Here is a 15,000-nt window from a genome sequence, read left to right on the forward strand (position 1 = left end):
GTCTATTTGTGTGTTTAACCCGTTAGCATTCAGATTATTCTGTCAAATATAATACTTACTTATTCACATTGCTGTGAATTAATCCTACATTATCTTGTTGATTTTAGATTTTGATGATGTGATTGTTTATTTTTAGAATGACATTGCAGGGTAGATGTGAGAGGCCTGATCTGGTCAGTTTGAACACAAAACAGGTAGAATATTTGGGCCGGATATGGCCAGTTTGAATCCTAAAGAGTTAAGGACTGGTGCAAAGGAAAAAAAAAACAACAGCCTTACTTGAAAAATAAGAGTTGGTGGCAGGAAGGGGATTTGGCTACAGACAATCTACTTCAATAAGTTTTCTCTAACCCATGCCAGCCTGAAAAAATTAACATGAAAGAGCTGATTATATATATAAATATATATATAAGGCTAAGGAGGGTATTGGATTTAACCAAACCCAAAGATACAGGTAATACCAAGTAAGTGCTGTATACCGGTTAGTTTATGCCCAAATCGTTGTATGAACAGGATTGGGGATTATAAGTCGTGTATTAGCGTATGTATGTATAAATATATAAAAGGATAAAGAGAACAATGGTAAAGTTAGAAATATATTAATATATATATTAATGATATATATTAGATAATATATTAGAAATATATTAATATATATATTAATGAAGCTACACTCCAAGTACTGTTCTTTCTTTCTTCTTTCAGCACATCACACTCACTCTCACTTCTTACTATAACTCTCTGCTTATAGATATAATAATCGATTCCTTTACTATTTCTGTCTCCGATGAAGGGATGCATTGGATCTTCCCTGAAACAGCTGTAAGACTCTATCCATAAAATATATTTCTAACTTTACCATTGTTCTCTTTATCCTGCGACACATGATATCCTTCGTGCGAGATCGTTGCCAGTGCCCATGGACTGGCTCTTGTGCGAGTGACACGCGAGGTTTTTCGAGCGGGATCGTTGCCGGTGCCCCTGGACTGGCTCTTGTGCGGGTGGCACATAAAAGACACCATTTCGAGCGTGGCCGTTTTCGTGCAGGTGACACGTAAAAGCACCCACTACACTCTTGAGTGGTTGGTGTTAGGAAGGGCATCCAGCTGTAGAAACTCTGCCAAATTAGATTGGAGCCTGGTGTTGCCATCCGGTTTCACCAGTCCTCAGTCAAATCGTCCAACCCATGCTAGCATGAAAGGCGGACGTTAAACGATGATGATGATATATATATAGTAGACTCTTCTATTGATGAGGGTTCCACAATTTTTTTGCTGAACATTGTGCACAGATGATTGTTTATAGTCATCAAATGTTTGCATTGCACACTTGCTAACTCCTTCCATCAAATTGTTATTATCTGTACAGGTGCACAGTGTGCCACACGCATCAAATTTTGAAGTGATTGGAGAGCAGTGTGAAATGATGTGTTTTGCTTGAGAACACAATGCAACACCCAGTCTATGAATCAAAATCACAATTTCAAGATTCTGAGTGCAACAGTCTTGGCTATTAGGTTATGTGCCTTCTCTCTCTCTCTCTCTCTCTCTCTCACACACACACACACACACACACACACACACAACTTCCATACAGTATTAGTCTCCCAAGCTCCACTCACCAGGTATTGGTCAAACTAAAATTACAATAGAAGAAACTTTCTCACAGTGTCATGCAGTGGGGGTCAAGCCCCCCTGAAAACATGATTCCAAAGCAGACCTTTTAACCATAGAGCCACATTATGCCACCAACATATATAATTTCAGTGTTATAATATTTTGCAATTATATTATAGATCTCATGCAATTATTATTGTAAAAGACTTTGTTTTATTTTCTTTTATCATTTTTCTGTTTAACACATTAAGTTTATCTCCACCTCTTCTTATCTGAATGTGTTTAGACCATATATTAAGTTTGTTCTTATAAACTACTATTTAAATAGTAATCTGCACTCAGCATTACTTCCAAATGAGATTGCAAATATACATACAACATAAAGCTGACGTAAACCCAAAGAATCTGATAAGAATATTAAACAACTAGTTTGAATATATATATATTCCTGTATAGAAGCCATTTATAAATTTCATACAATCACTTTTTCTTATCAGAGTGGATTATTATATTATAATTGTTTTTATACAACCACCCCAGCACACATATATGTATATATATTTATATATATATATATATATACACATACATATACATACACATGTTTATACACGCACACACACACACACACACACACACACACACACACACACACACACACACACACATATATACATATATATGTATAAATATATATAATATATAACATATACAATATAGAGCATTGTATATGTATAATATAGACTTTATATAAGCATAATATATATACACATTATATATTCAATACACATACACACACACAGTTTATCAGTATTTCAGCTCAGAACTGCCCAGTGAAACTACTTATTACATACAATAAAAGTATGCAATAAAATACGAACAGTGTTAATTGTGCACCTCTGCTATCGTTACGTCTATCATATGAATCTAACCATCACAAACTTGTGTGCCACTGTTAATGATATGTTTGTTTGCTTGATTTTCTTGTTTGGCTCTGATTGCTCTGCCATCTCAGATACTACTGAAACTAAGACTTCCAAATGTTTTTGAATGATTACCAAGTAATTATAATAAATTTAGTTGGTTTTGTTTCTTTAAATGGTGCTTGATTAGCAAATTAATTGAATATTAAGCATGCTTCACATGCCCAATATGTCAAATGAGCTAAGCTACAAATTATTCTGCATACAAGATTAGTTGTGCAATAAATGAAATGTAATAGAAACACATTTGTAGGTACAAAAAACATGCTTATGTTGTTAAAAAGTTTGCTTTGTAGTTGCATAATTCTAGCTTGGTCTCACAGCACAGCGCCTTTAGAATCAGGTTGATCAAGATCATGCGAGTAGAATTTAGTTGACAAAAACTGTGGTTGCCCATTGTGCGTACATGTGTATATAAAAATGTGTGGGTGTGAGCATTTCCATGATTGCGTTACATCTGATAACTTAGTGGTGCAACGATCAGAGATTGATAATTTGAGTGCAAAAGTTTAATATATGGTGGGGTTGATTTAGATTGACCAAACCCTAGAAAGCACTGCTCCAGCATAGCTGCAGCCCAGTGGCTGGAACCAATAAATGAATAAAAGAATATACAGTTACATGCCAATATAGTTTCTGATATTAATAGTTTAGATTGTATTCAAATAATGGCCATGTATGTGGAGAAAAACTTTCTGATTGGCAAATGTTGAGTCATATATTTTTTCTGATTATGTAAAGTAATGGATGTGTTGTGCAAATTGAATGTTATCCTACTTAATCTGTTATGACTATTATACTTTTAAATGCTTTAAAATGCTATTAGCAGTGTATTAAAGAAAAAAAAAAAATTTTTTGTTTTTTTTTCCTAAATCAGTACCTGTAAATTCTTCTATTCATCACTGTGTTGAGTAATCAGGTCAGCTATCAATATATGGAGGGAAAAAAGTTTCTGGCCTTTCATCATTCCAAGGCAATTAAATTCTTTTCTTTCTTATCCTCTACAAACTGTTTCTTGTTTTACATTCAGTATATATCAGTGTGTGTGTGTGTGTGTGTGTGTGTGTGTGTGTGTGTGTGTGATTAAGCCATAGAAAATCTAATACTTGATTTTTAACATATATATATTTTTTAACTCTTATCCCCACCAAACTAACCAATCTTTCTGTTTATATTAAGTTCTATGCCATTTTATAGAAAGCTTTGAAAAGTGAAATAAACATCAGAGATACTTTGACCCGCACAGAAACTGCTGGAGCTACTCAAAGGTTTAGGAAGCTCTTCTTTTAAATCAATCACAATATTGGAAACCCTTCTCTATCATCACAGGTATCTCAGGGTCATAAGCATTTCACCCACATAGCCTGTGCACTTTGCTTGAGTGGGGCATGTGTTATATTCCCAAGTGCAACATCACCCAGAACCTGACAACTTCAAACCCATTGCTCTCTCTCTCTCTCTCTCTCTCTCTTTCTCTCTCTCTTTGCTCTCTACATCTCTAAAGGCAGTCACAAAAAACTGCTACCTTTTTCATTCCCTATGTCTTCCTCCTTCTCTCATTGACTCCCAGTTCTCAGTTTCATTCACTTCTATTACAATGACCTCTGAACTAGTAAACTGCATATCTTCCTCCATTTAGGACAGCCTGATGCACCTTCTTCTTCTTCTTCTTCTTCTTCTTCTTCTTCTTCTTCTTCTTCTTCATCTTCCTCTTCTTCTTCTTCTTCTTCTTCATCTTCCTCTTCTTCTTCTTCTTCTTCTTCTTCTTCTTCTTCTTCTTCTTCTTCTTCTTCTTCTTCACTTTGCCATTCTTCAGTTCTCACAAAACACTTTGTCCAATCAATCTTTCCAAAAGCTGCAATTTTAGGATTCTTTCTCCACCCCATCTCTTTACCACCAAACATCGATCTACAGATGTTCAAACTGGACATTAATTTTGTCAATCTTACCTGTCTGGGCGGGTCTGTAAAAGTGATCGATGCTTCTCCTCTTCCTCTTCCTCCTCCTATGATTAAAAAAGAAATTATATAGAAATAGAAATATCCTTATGAATAAATTTAATGCTACATTTCAATTTTAAATTGATTGAGAAGTTATAATTAACTTGTTTTACTAATTTTTATTCCTAATAAAAATGTTTAGATCAAATTGAAGGATGTTATTAAGCATTCACAACAAAGATATAATTTGTAAACATTAACTTGCCTTGAAGTTAACTTGAAATGAGGTTCAGTTATTTATTAAGAAATGTCTGCATTAGCAAATGTATTGCTAATGCAATTGTCTATCTACATAATTACATCACCTTATTGGTGGTACTGAGAGTAAATTCTCAGCTAGGTTTCATACATCAATCTCTTTCTTTTCCTAACTACTCACGTTTTCATTCCTTCTCTCTTGTCTGTATGTGTGTGTAGAACGATAAATAGATATACACACTTGCACATATCGATAGATAAATGTCATTATGAGGTCATTTGACAGTGCTGAGAAGTATTGTTCAGTTGTTCCTAGATACCTGACACTGAAAGGAAAAAGAAGAGATTCACAACAGATATGATGGGTAGGCTATATCCCAGTGCAACAATGGACATGTATAAAGATAGATTCAGTTCTGTTGATATGCTTGATAATTTGGGTTCAATCTCACTGTGTGATACCATGGACAGTTGTCTTCTATTATAGTCTCAGGCTGCTCCGTGCTTTGTGAGTGAATTTGGAAGATGAAATCTGTACAGAAGCTTGCCATGTGTCTATGTATGTGTATTATAATTTACGATAAGGTACAAACAAAAGAGTACTAGTAATACAAATGTAGAGATTTATAGTTTTTATTTTAGAGACCACTGTACAGCTGTTTCAGTTAGTTTTGGTCAAATGTGATCTATAAAAGGGTAGATTATATGAAGAATGCATATGGATTGGATGCTGCATGGTGGTGCGGTGTGGGCACTGAATGCAGAGAATGAGTGAAGTTTGGAAGAAACAAGGAAAGCCGATCTACTGGATGTGTGAAGTTGCTGTATGTGAACGATAAGGCATAACTGAGCTGAGAGGAATCTGTTATAATGTGCAAGAGTGATGGTTATGCTTGTATGGACATGTAATGTGTATGGGTGATGACAGACAGGTGACAAAGTGCCAGGAGATTCATGTGGAAGAATACTTTGAAAGAGGAAGACCAAGGGTGACCTGAGCAGAAGTGGCAAAAGTTGATCTTGAACCTCACCAAAGAGATGACAAATGAAGAATCCAGTGATGGGGCACTGTGTAAGGAAAGATTCATCTAACAGGGAAAAAGTGGATGTAAAAATCATCATGATGATGCACATACACATATATAGGTATACATACATATACATTCTCTCTCTCTCTTTCTCTTTCTATCTGTCTATCTATCCGTGTGTGTACCTGTTTATAAGTACATGAATGTTTGCTTACCATGTCCTGTTGCATGACAGTATTTGAGTATCCTGTGAAAAATATTACCCATTGCCTATTTGTTTTGATGTTTGAACATTGACAGAGGAAAAATACCTTATTTATAAAAAAACACAAGGGCTGGCAATATGAAGGGTATCTCTTGGTAGATTTTCTGTTTTATATAAGCTTTGTCTAATCCATTCCAGCACCAAAAAGTTAACAGTAAAATGATGATGTATATTGTGTGTGTGTGATCATCCTCATCATCAAGAAAGAAATGATTGGTGGAGACAGTAGACAGGCAGAGGGAGGGAGAAATGATAACTGAGAAGGCCAGGAGATGTAGTATATGCCTATTTTACTCTCAGGTGATAGAGAAGTGGTAGGAGTATATATGCATGCATGCATGCACACATACACACACACACACATATATATAATGGACTTCTTTCAATTTCTGTCTCTTAAATCCATTCACAAGGTTGTCATTGGCCTGGTGCTATAGACACTTACCTAAGGTGTTATGCAGTGGGACTGAACCTGAAACCATGTGGTTGGGATGTAAACTTCTTAACCACACAGACACAATCAATAAACATTACATTTGAATATCAGAATCCATGATTTTACATTTCTTTCTTTTTTTTTTTTTCTATTTCAGACATTTTGAAGCCAGTGAACCACGTCTGCTGCGAGTCAGTATGAATTCATTTATCGATCATTTAGTCCTCGTACAACAAACCATTAACAAGTTTGGGCCGCCGTTAACTTGAGAGAGACAGAAGGAACAAGCGATACATTCTCAGAGTAATCTCAGCCATCTTTTAATGAAGAACTCTGACTGCACTTGGAGCTACTATCACTGCCGCTAACATAATGACAACTGCTAGACTCATACTGCACACTTACTAATACTACTACTACTACTAATAATAATTATACTACTACATCTAACATCATCACTGCTGGCACTACTGCTGTTACTGCTACTATCAATAAAATTTCTGTATTTCTGTCAGTCTGTCTGTCAAGATAAGTAAAATTATACATACATGCAAACTGTGTGTTCACTTACATACATACATACATACATATATATATATACATGCAATAATGTATCACGCACACACATATATACATAAGTGTATGTATATATGTATGATTGTGTGTGTGATGAAGGCTAGCATGCCCATCTCTTGAAAATGTCTAATAAACATGTACTCTATTAAAAAGTATTGGGTAATTCTTCAATTTAATGTTACTTTTATATATTAACAAAAACAAACATTAATATTTGTATGTATATATATATATTTGTATATATATAAATATATATATATATATATATATATATATATATATATATATATATATATATATATATATACATACATATATAAGTATATATATGTGTGTGTGTGTGTGTATATCTTTGGGAATATATATATGTATGTATACATGTACATATATATATATGTTTTATATCTATGTGTTTGGATTGTGATAACTGTGGGTTATTCTAAATTGGATATTCTACTTTATCTAGAAGTATACACCAAGATGTGCCATGGCTAATTAAAAACCAATTTGAAAAAAATATTTTTCTCTATTGTTATCTCACCAATAAATGTATCGAGACTGATTAATATCTTTACCCAACATTTCAATTTACAGCCAGACTACTTCATGTGGCTAAAGGGTAATCTGAGTGCTTGAATAAAATTGTTTGACTACATGTATTTGGTTGTCACTTACTTAACCCCCACCCAGATGAATCATTTCTCAGAAGCATTTTATTTTGAATTGATTTTTCTGTTTTACTTAAAATGAAAGTTTTTTTTTTGTTTATTACTGCTGAAAATTTTTTCAGCGTGATATTTTATGATTTTTTAAATAAATATATGTATGTGCAATAGAAACCCATTTTGTTTTTTCTCATGCATGCTCATTTTATGATTATAAGAAAGTGGTAAAAAAGAGTAAAAATCAAGAGAGGATAAACAGACTTTATTTGCAAAGAATCTGGCATAATTTATTTAGTATCATAATTTCAGAAACATGGTGTTACATAGGAGAATATTACAGATGGGTACATATATTGTGATTTGTAATGAAATATTTTTCCACTGCTGTCTCGTTTCGTTGCATAAACTTTGTATTGTCTTGTTGGTATTTCTTCTCAGCAGGAAGAATATCCACTGGAAAATGTCCAGATGAAAACATGGACTAGGATTAGATGCTGAGGGCCTTCAAGCTTTTGGATGTGGAATAAACATAGCTGTATGCTTACCCTGTTTGATGTAGTAGATTTTTATCTGTCTTTAATGAAAACTCTTCTAAAAGCCATGGATTTTGCACACACCCATCAGAACTAGAGAAGTTTCAGGTGTGGAAGCAAGGACTAGAATCAAAGGGCCTTAGAGTCAACCTAGCTAAAACCAAAGTCCTAATAAGTAGGAAGGTAGACAAAACACAACCCCCTTCAGGTAGATGGCCCTGCTCGATCTGTAGAAAAGGCATAGGTAGAAACTCCATAGGATGTACCCAGTGTAAGCTTTGGACACATAAGAGGTGTAGCAATATCAAAGGAAGGCTAACTAGGAAGTTAGTTTGTATGTGACAGATGTTCAGAAGCAATAAAATGTGCAGAAAACAACTTCTGCCACATTCCAGGGAGAAAAACTAGACGTAGTTGATAGCTTCCGTTATTTAGGTGACCAAGTTAGTAGCGGGGGAGGTTACGCTGAAAGTGTAGCTGCTAGAATAAGAATAGCCTGGGCAAAGTTCAGAGAGCTCTTACCTCTGCTGGTGACAATGGGCCTCTCGCTCAGAGTGAAAAGGAGACTGTATGACGCAAGTGTACGAACAGTCATGCTACATGACAGTGAAACGTGGGCCGTGACTGCTGAGGACATACGTAAGCTCGCAAGGAATGAAGCCAGTATGCTTCGATGGATGTGTAATGGCAGTGTGCATACTCAGCAGAGTGTAAGTACCTTGAGAGAAAGATTGAACCTATGAAGCATCAGTTGTGGTGTGCAAGAGAGACGATGAGGGTAGCTGTGTGAAAAAGTGCCACACCCTAGCAGTTGAGGGAACCTGTAGAAGAGGTAGATGCAGGAAGTCCTGGGATGAGGTGGTGAAGTATGACCTTCGAACATTAGGCCTCACCGAGGCAATGACTTGTGACTGAGACCATTGGAAATATGCAGTGCTTGAGAAGACTCGGCAAGCCAAGTGAGACCATAATCCAAGGCCTCTGCCAGGGGTGTAGCCAGCCCACTTATGCGTACCTTTCCTCCATTAGACACTAAACTCTGCTTGCGAAGACCTGTTGAGGCAAGTGAAATCGAAATCGAACCAAATTTGACGACTGGCACCCATGCCAACCTCTCCTTCATTGAACACTAAACTCGGTTTTGGGTTAAAAAAACAAACAAACTAAAACAAGGATGAATTGTTCGATATTCATACAGGTGACTATGACGGTTGCATGGTTATAGGTGTTTATATTCTGGATTCTTTGCTTCAGAAAATCCTAAATTTAAGTGCAGGTTTATACAGGGATGGTGGCCTTATTACTAATAATATTAACATGTATGAGCGAGAGGGACTCGGGAAGGATCTTAAGTTATTTGAGTGTACGAATCTAAAAATCACTGCTAGTATAAACCTTGGTACTGTCAGCGTCTTAGGTGATACTTTAGATTTAGAAACTAACAGTTTAAAGCTTTACTGTAAGCTTAACGAAAGGTTAGTCTATATCAGTAATAATTCCAATCATTCACCTAACATCCTTAACATAGTTCGTAGCTTAAGTAAACGAATCTTTTTGTTGTCAGTGGATGAGGTGACTTTCAACACTGTCACTTTATTGATCTACATAAGAGCAGTAGGCTCTCAGAACAGATTCGTTATGTGAGCATTGAAAATAATCTTAGAAGAACTCGGACTGAAAAGGTCTAATGGTTCCGTGCAACATTCAATATTAGTGTTTGACTACTGAAGCTAGGGAATTCTTAAATTTAGTGGTTAGGCATTTCCCTCAAAGCATTAGTATTATAAGATATTAAACAGAAGCACCCTGTTAACTATTCTTGTTGGTAAGCCATTATAATGTGAAAAGACTCCGAAAGCCAATGAAAATGAGAAAATCTTAAATGTACTTGTATAGACTCCAGCAGCTGCTTCTGCAATGACATTCCATTATGTTTAAGAGAAATATTTTATCCCGTTTCAGGATAAATTGGCTTTAAACTGAAAATCTGAATTATTGAACTGCTGCAATTTTTTTTGAAAACTTTTGGTTTCGAGACCTCTTTTCCTGAACGGATGATGTACAAAGTCATTTCACTTTACCACAAATTGTTGTTGTTGTTGTTGTTGTTGTTGTTGTTGTTGTTGTTGTTGTTATTATTATCATTATTATTATTATTAGGAAGGCGGTGAGCTGGCAAAATCATTAGCGCGCCGGGCAAAATGTTTAGCGGTATTTCGTCCGTGTTTACATTCTAAGTTCAAATTCTGCCGTTGTCGACTTTACTTTGCATCCTTTCGGGGTCGATAAAATAAGTACCAATCAAGCACTGGGGTCGATGTAATCGACTAGCACTTCGCCTCAGGCCTTGTGCCTATAACAGAGGATTATTATTATTATTATTATTATTTGGAATATGTTGCGCGTCTTCCTGTTCTATCTTTAATCATTTGACTCCCTTCAACCATCACATTTGATCCTTATACAATCCTTACATAATGTTATAACTTCTACATAGTTGTTCATTGATTATGTTACACGTTCTGAATTTGGCTCTGACTGAATAAGTTTTAAATCTTTAAATTATTGTTGTCCTTTTGAAATTGAATTTTTCCTTAAACCTTCTGAAATTGTATTTCATCCACTAATTTTGAACAGTTCTGGTAAAACAACATACAATAATGGTTTTACTTCTTGCTCCCTCCATTGGAGATCTGTTTTTCTCTTCGCTCTTATACATGCTTTCTCACTGTCACCTTTCCTTCCTTCTTGTGTATACCTATATAGTATTGAAACTGTCGTAATGTATCGATGTAGATGCGTCATGTATCAGAGCTTACCTAATCCCTCTCACCTCTCTCAGAAACTAGATGTTGCTCTAGCGATATCCTTTCATGTTTTTTACACAAACTCTGTCTCACTTTCCATTATATCAGTTACATTTTATTTATATGATAATCATTTGCCCTCATTTTAACAATAAAAAAAATTACTTGCTCTGTCTATGTTTCTTAAATTCTAAAACGTTTTTTTTTTGTCTGAGTTTTTCTCGTCTGCAAATATTATAACTATAACCCTGTAACAATGCACAACGATTCATTTTTATCTAAATTCTATTACTCAATTTTGAAGTTTATATTACTTTTTGTCAACAGTCAGTTGTATTATCCAATAGATTCCATTAATTTTGAAATGTCATAACTCTTGTTGAATAAAGCTTTAAGTGTATATTTGATTATTTTTTAAATAATACTTACTGTGCGATTTTATAACCATAAATAAGTCATTGTATTGATCCAAAAGTTCTGTCTGATAGAATTGCTTACGTGAAACTCAGAGTTGCGGTTCGTGAATTTCATTTTTTCCTTTTAGTTTCTCTTAAAGAATATAACTCTAACTTAAGTATTTGTATACTATTTTCTCCATTCCTGTTTTGCGCCTATATGATCACAGGTATTTCCGTGTGTGTCTGCACATGTGTGTGTGTGTGTGTGTGTGTGTGTGTGTGTATACATGCACACTCGAGTGTGTGTGTGTGTGTGTGTGTGTATACATGCACACTCGAGTGTGTGTGTGTGTGTGTGTGTATATATAATTTTATATACCTCAACTACTGATATCTGTGCTTCCTGATTAAGTTTCTCCCCATATATATGTATTTGTATGCATATGTGTGTGCGTAGACATGTTAGCATGTATATGTGTATAAGTATGTATACATCTATATCAGTCTATATATATATCAATCTATATCTATCTATCTATCTATCTATCTATCTATCTATAGTTTATATATATATATATATATGAAAACTTATGGAAGTTTCATAAGAGTGTGAGGTGAGATGGTTAGAGATGGGATAGTAGCAGGTGTGTATGTGGTGAGTGCGTGTATGCAGGCGGCTACTGCAGCAAGTCATGGTGAGAGATATAGAAGTGGCTCAAGTGAGGCTATGGTAGATATGTGAGGGCACTGAGATCGATAGCCGTTAGGAGGCGTCTTAAGGATGGAGAATAGCAAGTGGGAGACAGAGCAATGGCTGAAGACACAGAAAGGAAGCAACTGGTGGAAATCGTGGGTAGGGAAGATAATGAGAAATGGAAGTATTTCTAGGGATGGTGAGGAAGCTAACCAAAAGGACGGAGGATGTAGTATGGGCCTATTCTGCTCTTGGATGATTAAGAGAGCTGAGTACACCACAGAAGTAATGGTTGTTTAGGGATGAGATGTAGAGGAAATGCATGACGGGGTACTGAGAGTGGAAGTGGAGCAGGGCCATGCGCGTAAAAGTATTATCAAGGTGGTTTTAGGATATCAATTCTACTGTGGCGGACGGGTCTTCTTGGACACAACAAAACACCACTCATCTCAGCCCTTTGTCAACTTCGTCGTAAGTTCCAGCATCTTGAGATCATCTTTAGTACATCATCCTACGTTTTACCTGGGTCTTTCTCTTCCATAAGTTCTATCTATTTTAAATGATCGGCACTTCTTTATGCAACAATCCTAATCCATATGCATCACACGACTAAACCAGCGGAATCTTCTCTCTTGCACACTGCATCTAATTCCTCTCCTGACTTACTCATTGCTCAGCCAACGGAACATACTAGCTTAATCCCATCGTCCCTAATCTTTGCATGCCCTCTGCATTCAAGGCCCACGCCTCACTACCATGTATCATTGCTGTTCGTACACAAGAATCATCCAACCTTTCATTGATGCGGAGAGAGAAACCTTTTATTTCTAACAAATGCAAAAGCTCTCTGAATAGCTAGCCTTCTATGTGATTTGTAATTGTACAAAATGCGTGCAATGTATAGCATGCATATTCATGCAGACATGTAAAATAATCTATTATACATATACATTAAAAATATTACATGATGGAGGCTGCGAAACTGCCGTACTCCCTCCCCCTCTCCCCCTCCCCCTCTCCCCCTCCCCTCCCCCACCCCTCTCTCTCTCTCTCTCTCTCTACATATATATATTCACATGCATACAGGTACACACACACATATATATATATATATATATATATATATATATATATATATATATATATATATATATAAGTATATTAGTATATACACACATGCGTAATGGATACACACACACACACACAAAGCTAAAATGATATGAACTGAAAAAAGAAAGACGAATTCTTTTTTAGAAAATACAATTTTAAAATTTTTATTTTAAATTAAGTTGAAATGGAAATTGAGAATTTAGTTAGATGTTTGTCAATCATAATATCACCACTCAAATTCACATCAATAACTTAATAGACTTTTCTAGTGATGACCAAGTCAGATATATTGTTTGTGAAAAGTTAATTTGAATAGCAAATCCTCAGCTTATCAGTCTGTCTATGTGTGATGTTTTATTTTAGGTGTAATCAACACAATCATAGCACATTAATAACACAACACTGTCCAACTTAAATTATGTATGTTAATGTGTGTTATGCACATGTAATGTAATCGTATGTTGTATATATCAGTCGAGGTGTTAGTCTTGCGTGATGATGTGAGTGTATCCGATGTGTTTATGTGATCTGTGTAGTATTTTGCTATTTCAAATGGTAAGAGTACAGTTGCATGCGTGTGTGTGTGTGTGTGTGTGTGTGTGTGTTTGTGCAAGCTTGCGTATGTTTTGGCTGGCTTTGCTCAACAGCCTGTATATAATATATGTGCGATAGAATTAAACACACTTAAAAGATCAGATGCTATGTAGCACACATATCTAACAAATATTCGAACATGTATGTGATGTGTGCTTGTTTGTGTATGTATGTATGTATGTATGTATGTATGTATGTATGTATGTATGTATACACACACATACACACACACACACATATATATATATAGATTGATATAGATGTATACATACTTATACACATACATATGCTAACATGTATACGCACACACACATGCATACAAATACATATATATATATAGGGAGAAACTTAATCAGGAAGCACGGAAATCAGGAGATGATGTATATAAAATTATATACACACATATATATACACCTCCACTAATATGTATATATATATATATATATATATATATATATATATATATATATATATATATATATATATATATATATATATATATATGTATATATATATATATATACACACACACACTCGAGCGCGCATGTATACAGACACACACATAAATTTTCAAAAATTCATTTTCGTAAAAAGCTTCCTTCCATCATTTCCAAGGAGATCAGCAGATAATCAACGAAAGGCATACACTTACGACTCTGACTCGACATTTGTCAGATTCAGCGACTCGTATTGTTTGGTGTGCCCGCCGTGGACTGTTGTAAGAACACAGTGCCCAGTGTGCAACGTGCAGTGTGAACTTATAAATAGGGGAGACATTAACGACGGTTAAACGTAGTACTACTGCAACACGTGCAAAAATAAAGCTAGTATTCGTCAAAGCAGTTGGTTCGAAAACAGCCATCCCAGTTTGTACAATATCCTCCTTCTATCATATCGCTGGGCCTACGACTTCTCTCAGAATGACATTTCTTGTGAGATTCAGTGCAACAAGAATAATTTGTGTTGATTGGTGCAATTTCTGTCGTGCGTTGATTTTACAAACGTGCAATAGGAAATTACCAATAATATTATTAAAATAGTTAATAACGAAAAACCAAATTCAAACTGTTTGATGAAGCAATTTCAAAGAATACCTA

General features: G+C 35.2%; 1 protein-coding gene across 3 annotated transcripts in view; it reads left to right on the top strand.

Moving 5' to 3' along the window:
- The window catches only part of LOC106870687 (EKC/KEOPS complex subunit Lage3), a 215,126-nt gene extending 207,369 nt beyond the window's left edge, over window positions 1-7,757 (top strand). For all 3 annotated transcript variants that reach the window (XM_089352034.1, XM_089352046.1, XM_089352043.1), the window contains exon 4: window positions 6,684-7,757. In XM_089352034.1, the coding sequence (XP_089208160.1) occupies window positions 6,684-6,795 (112 nt within the window). In that variant the 3' untranslated portion in view covers window positions 6,796-7,757. The remainder of the gene's footprint in view (window positions 1-6,683) is intronic.
- Window positions 7,758-15,000: the final 7,243 nt, after the last annotated feature.

The sequence above is a fragment of the Octopus bimaculoides genome, chromosome 1 (genome assembly GCF_046866305.1).
Source record: "Octopus bimaculoides isolate indiv1 chromosome 1, ASM4686630v1, whole genome shotgun sequence".
NCBI lineage: Eukaryota > Metazoa > Mollusca > Cephalopoda > Octopoda > Octopodidae > Octopus > Octopus bimaculoides.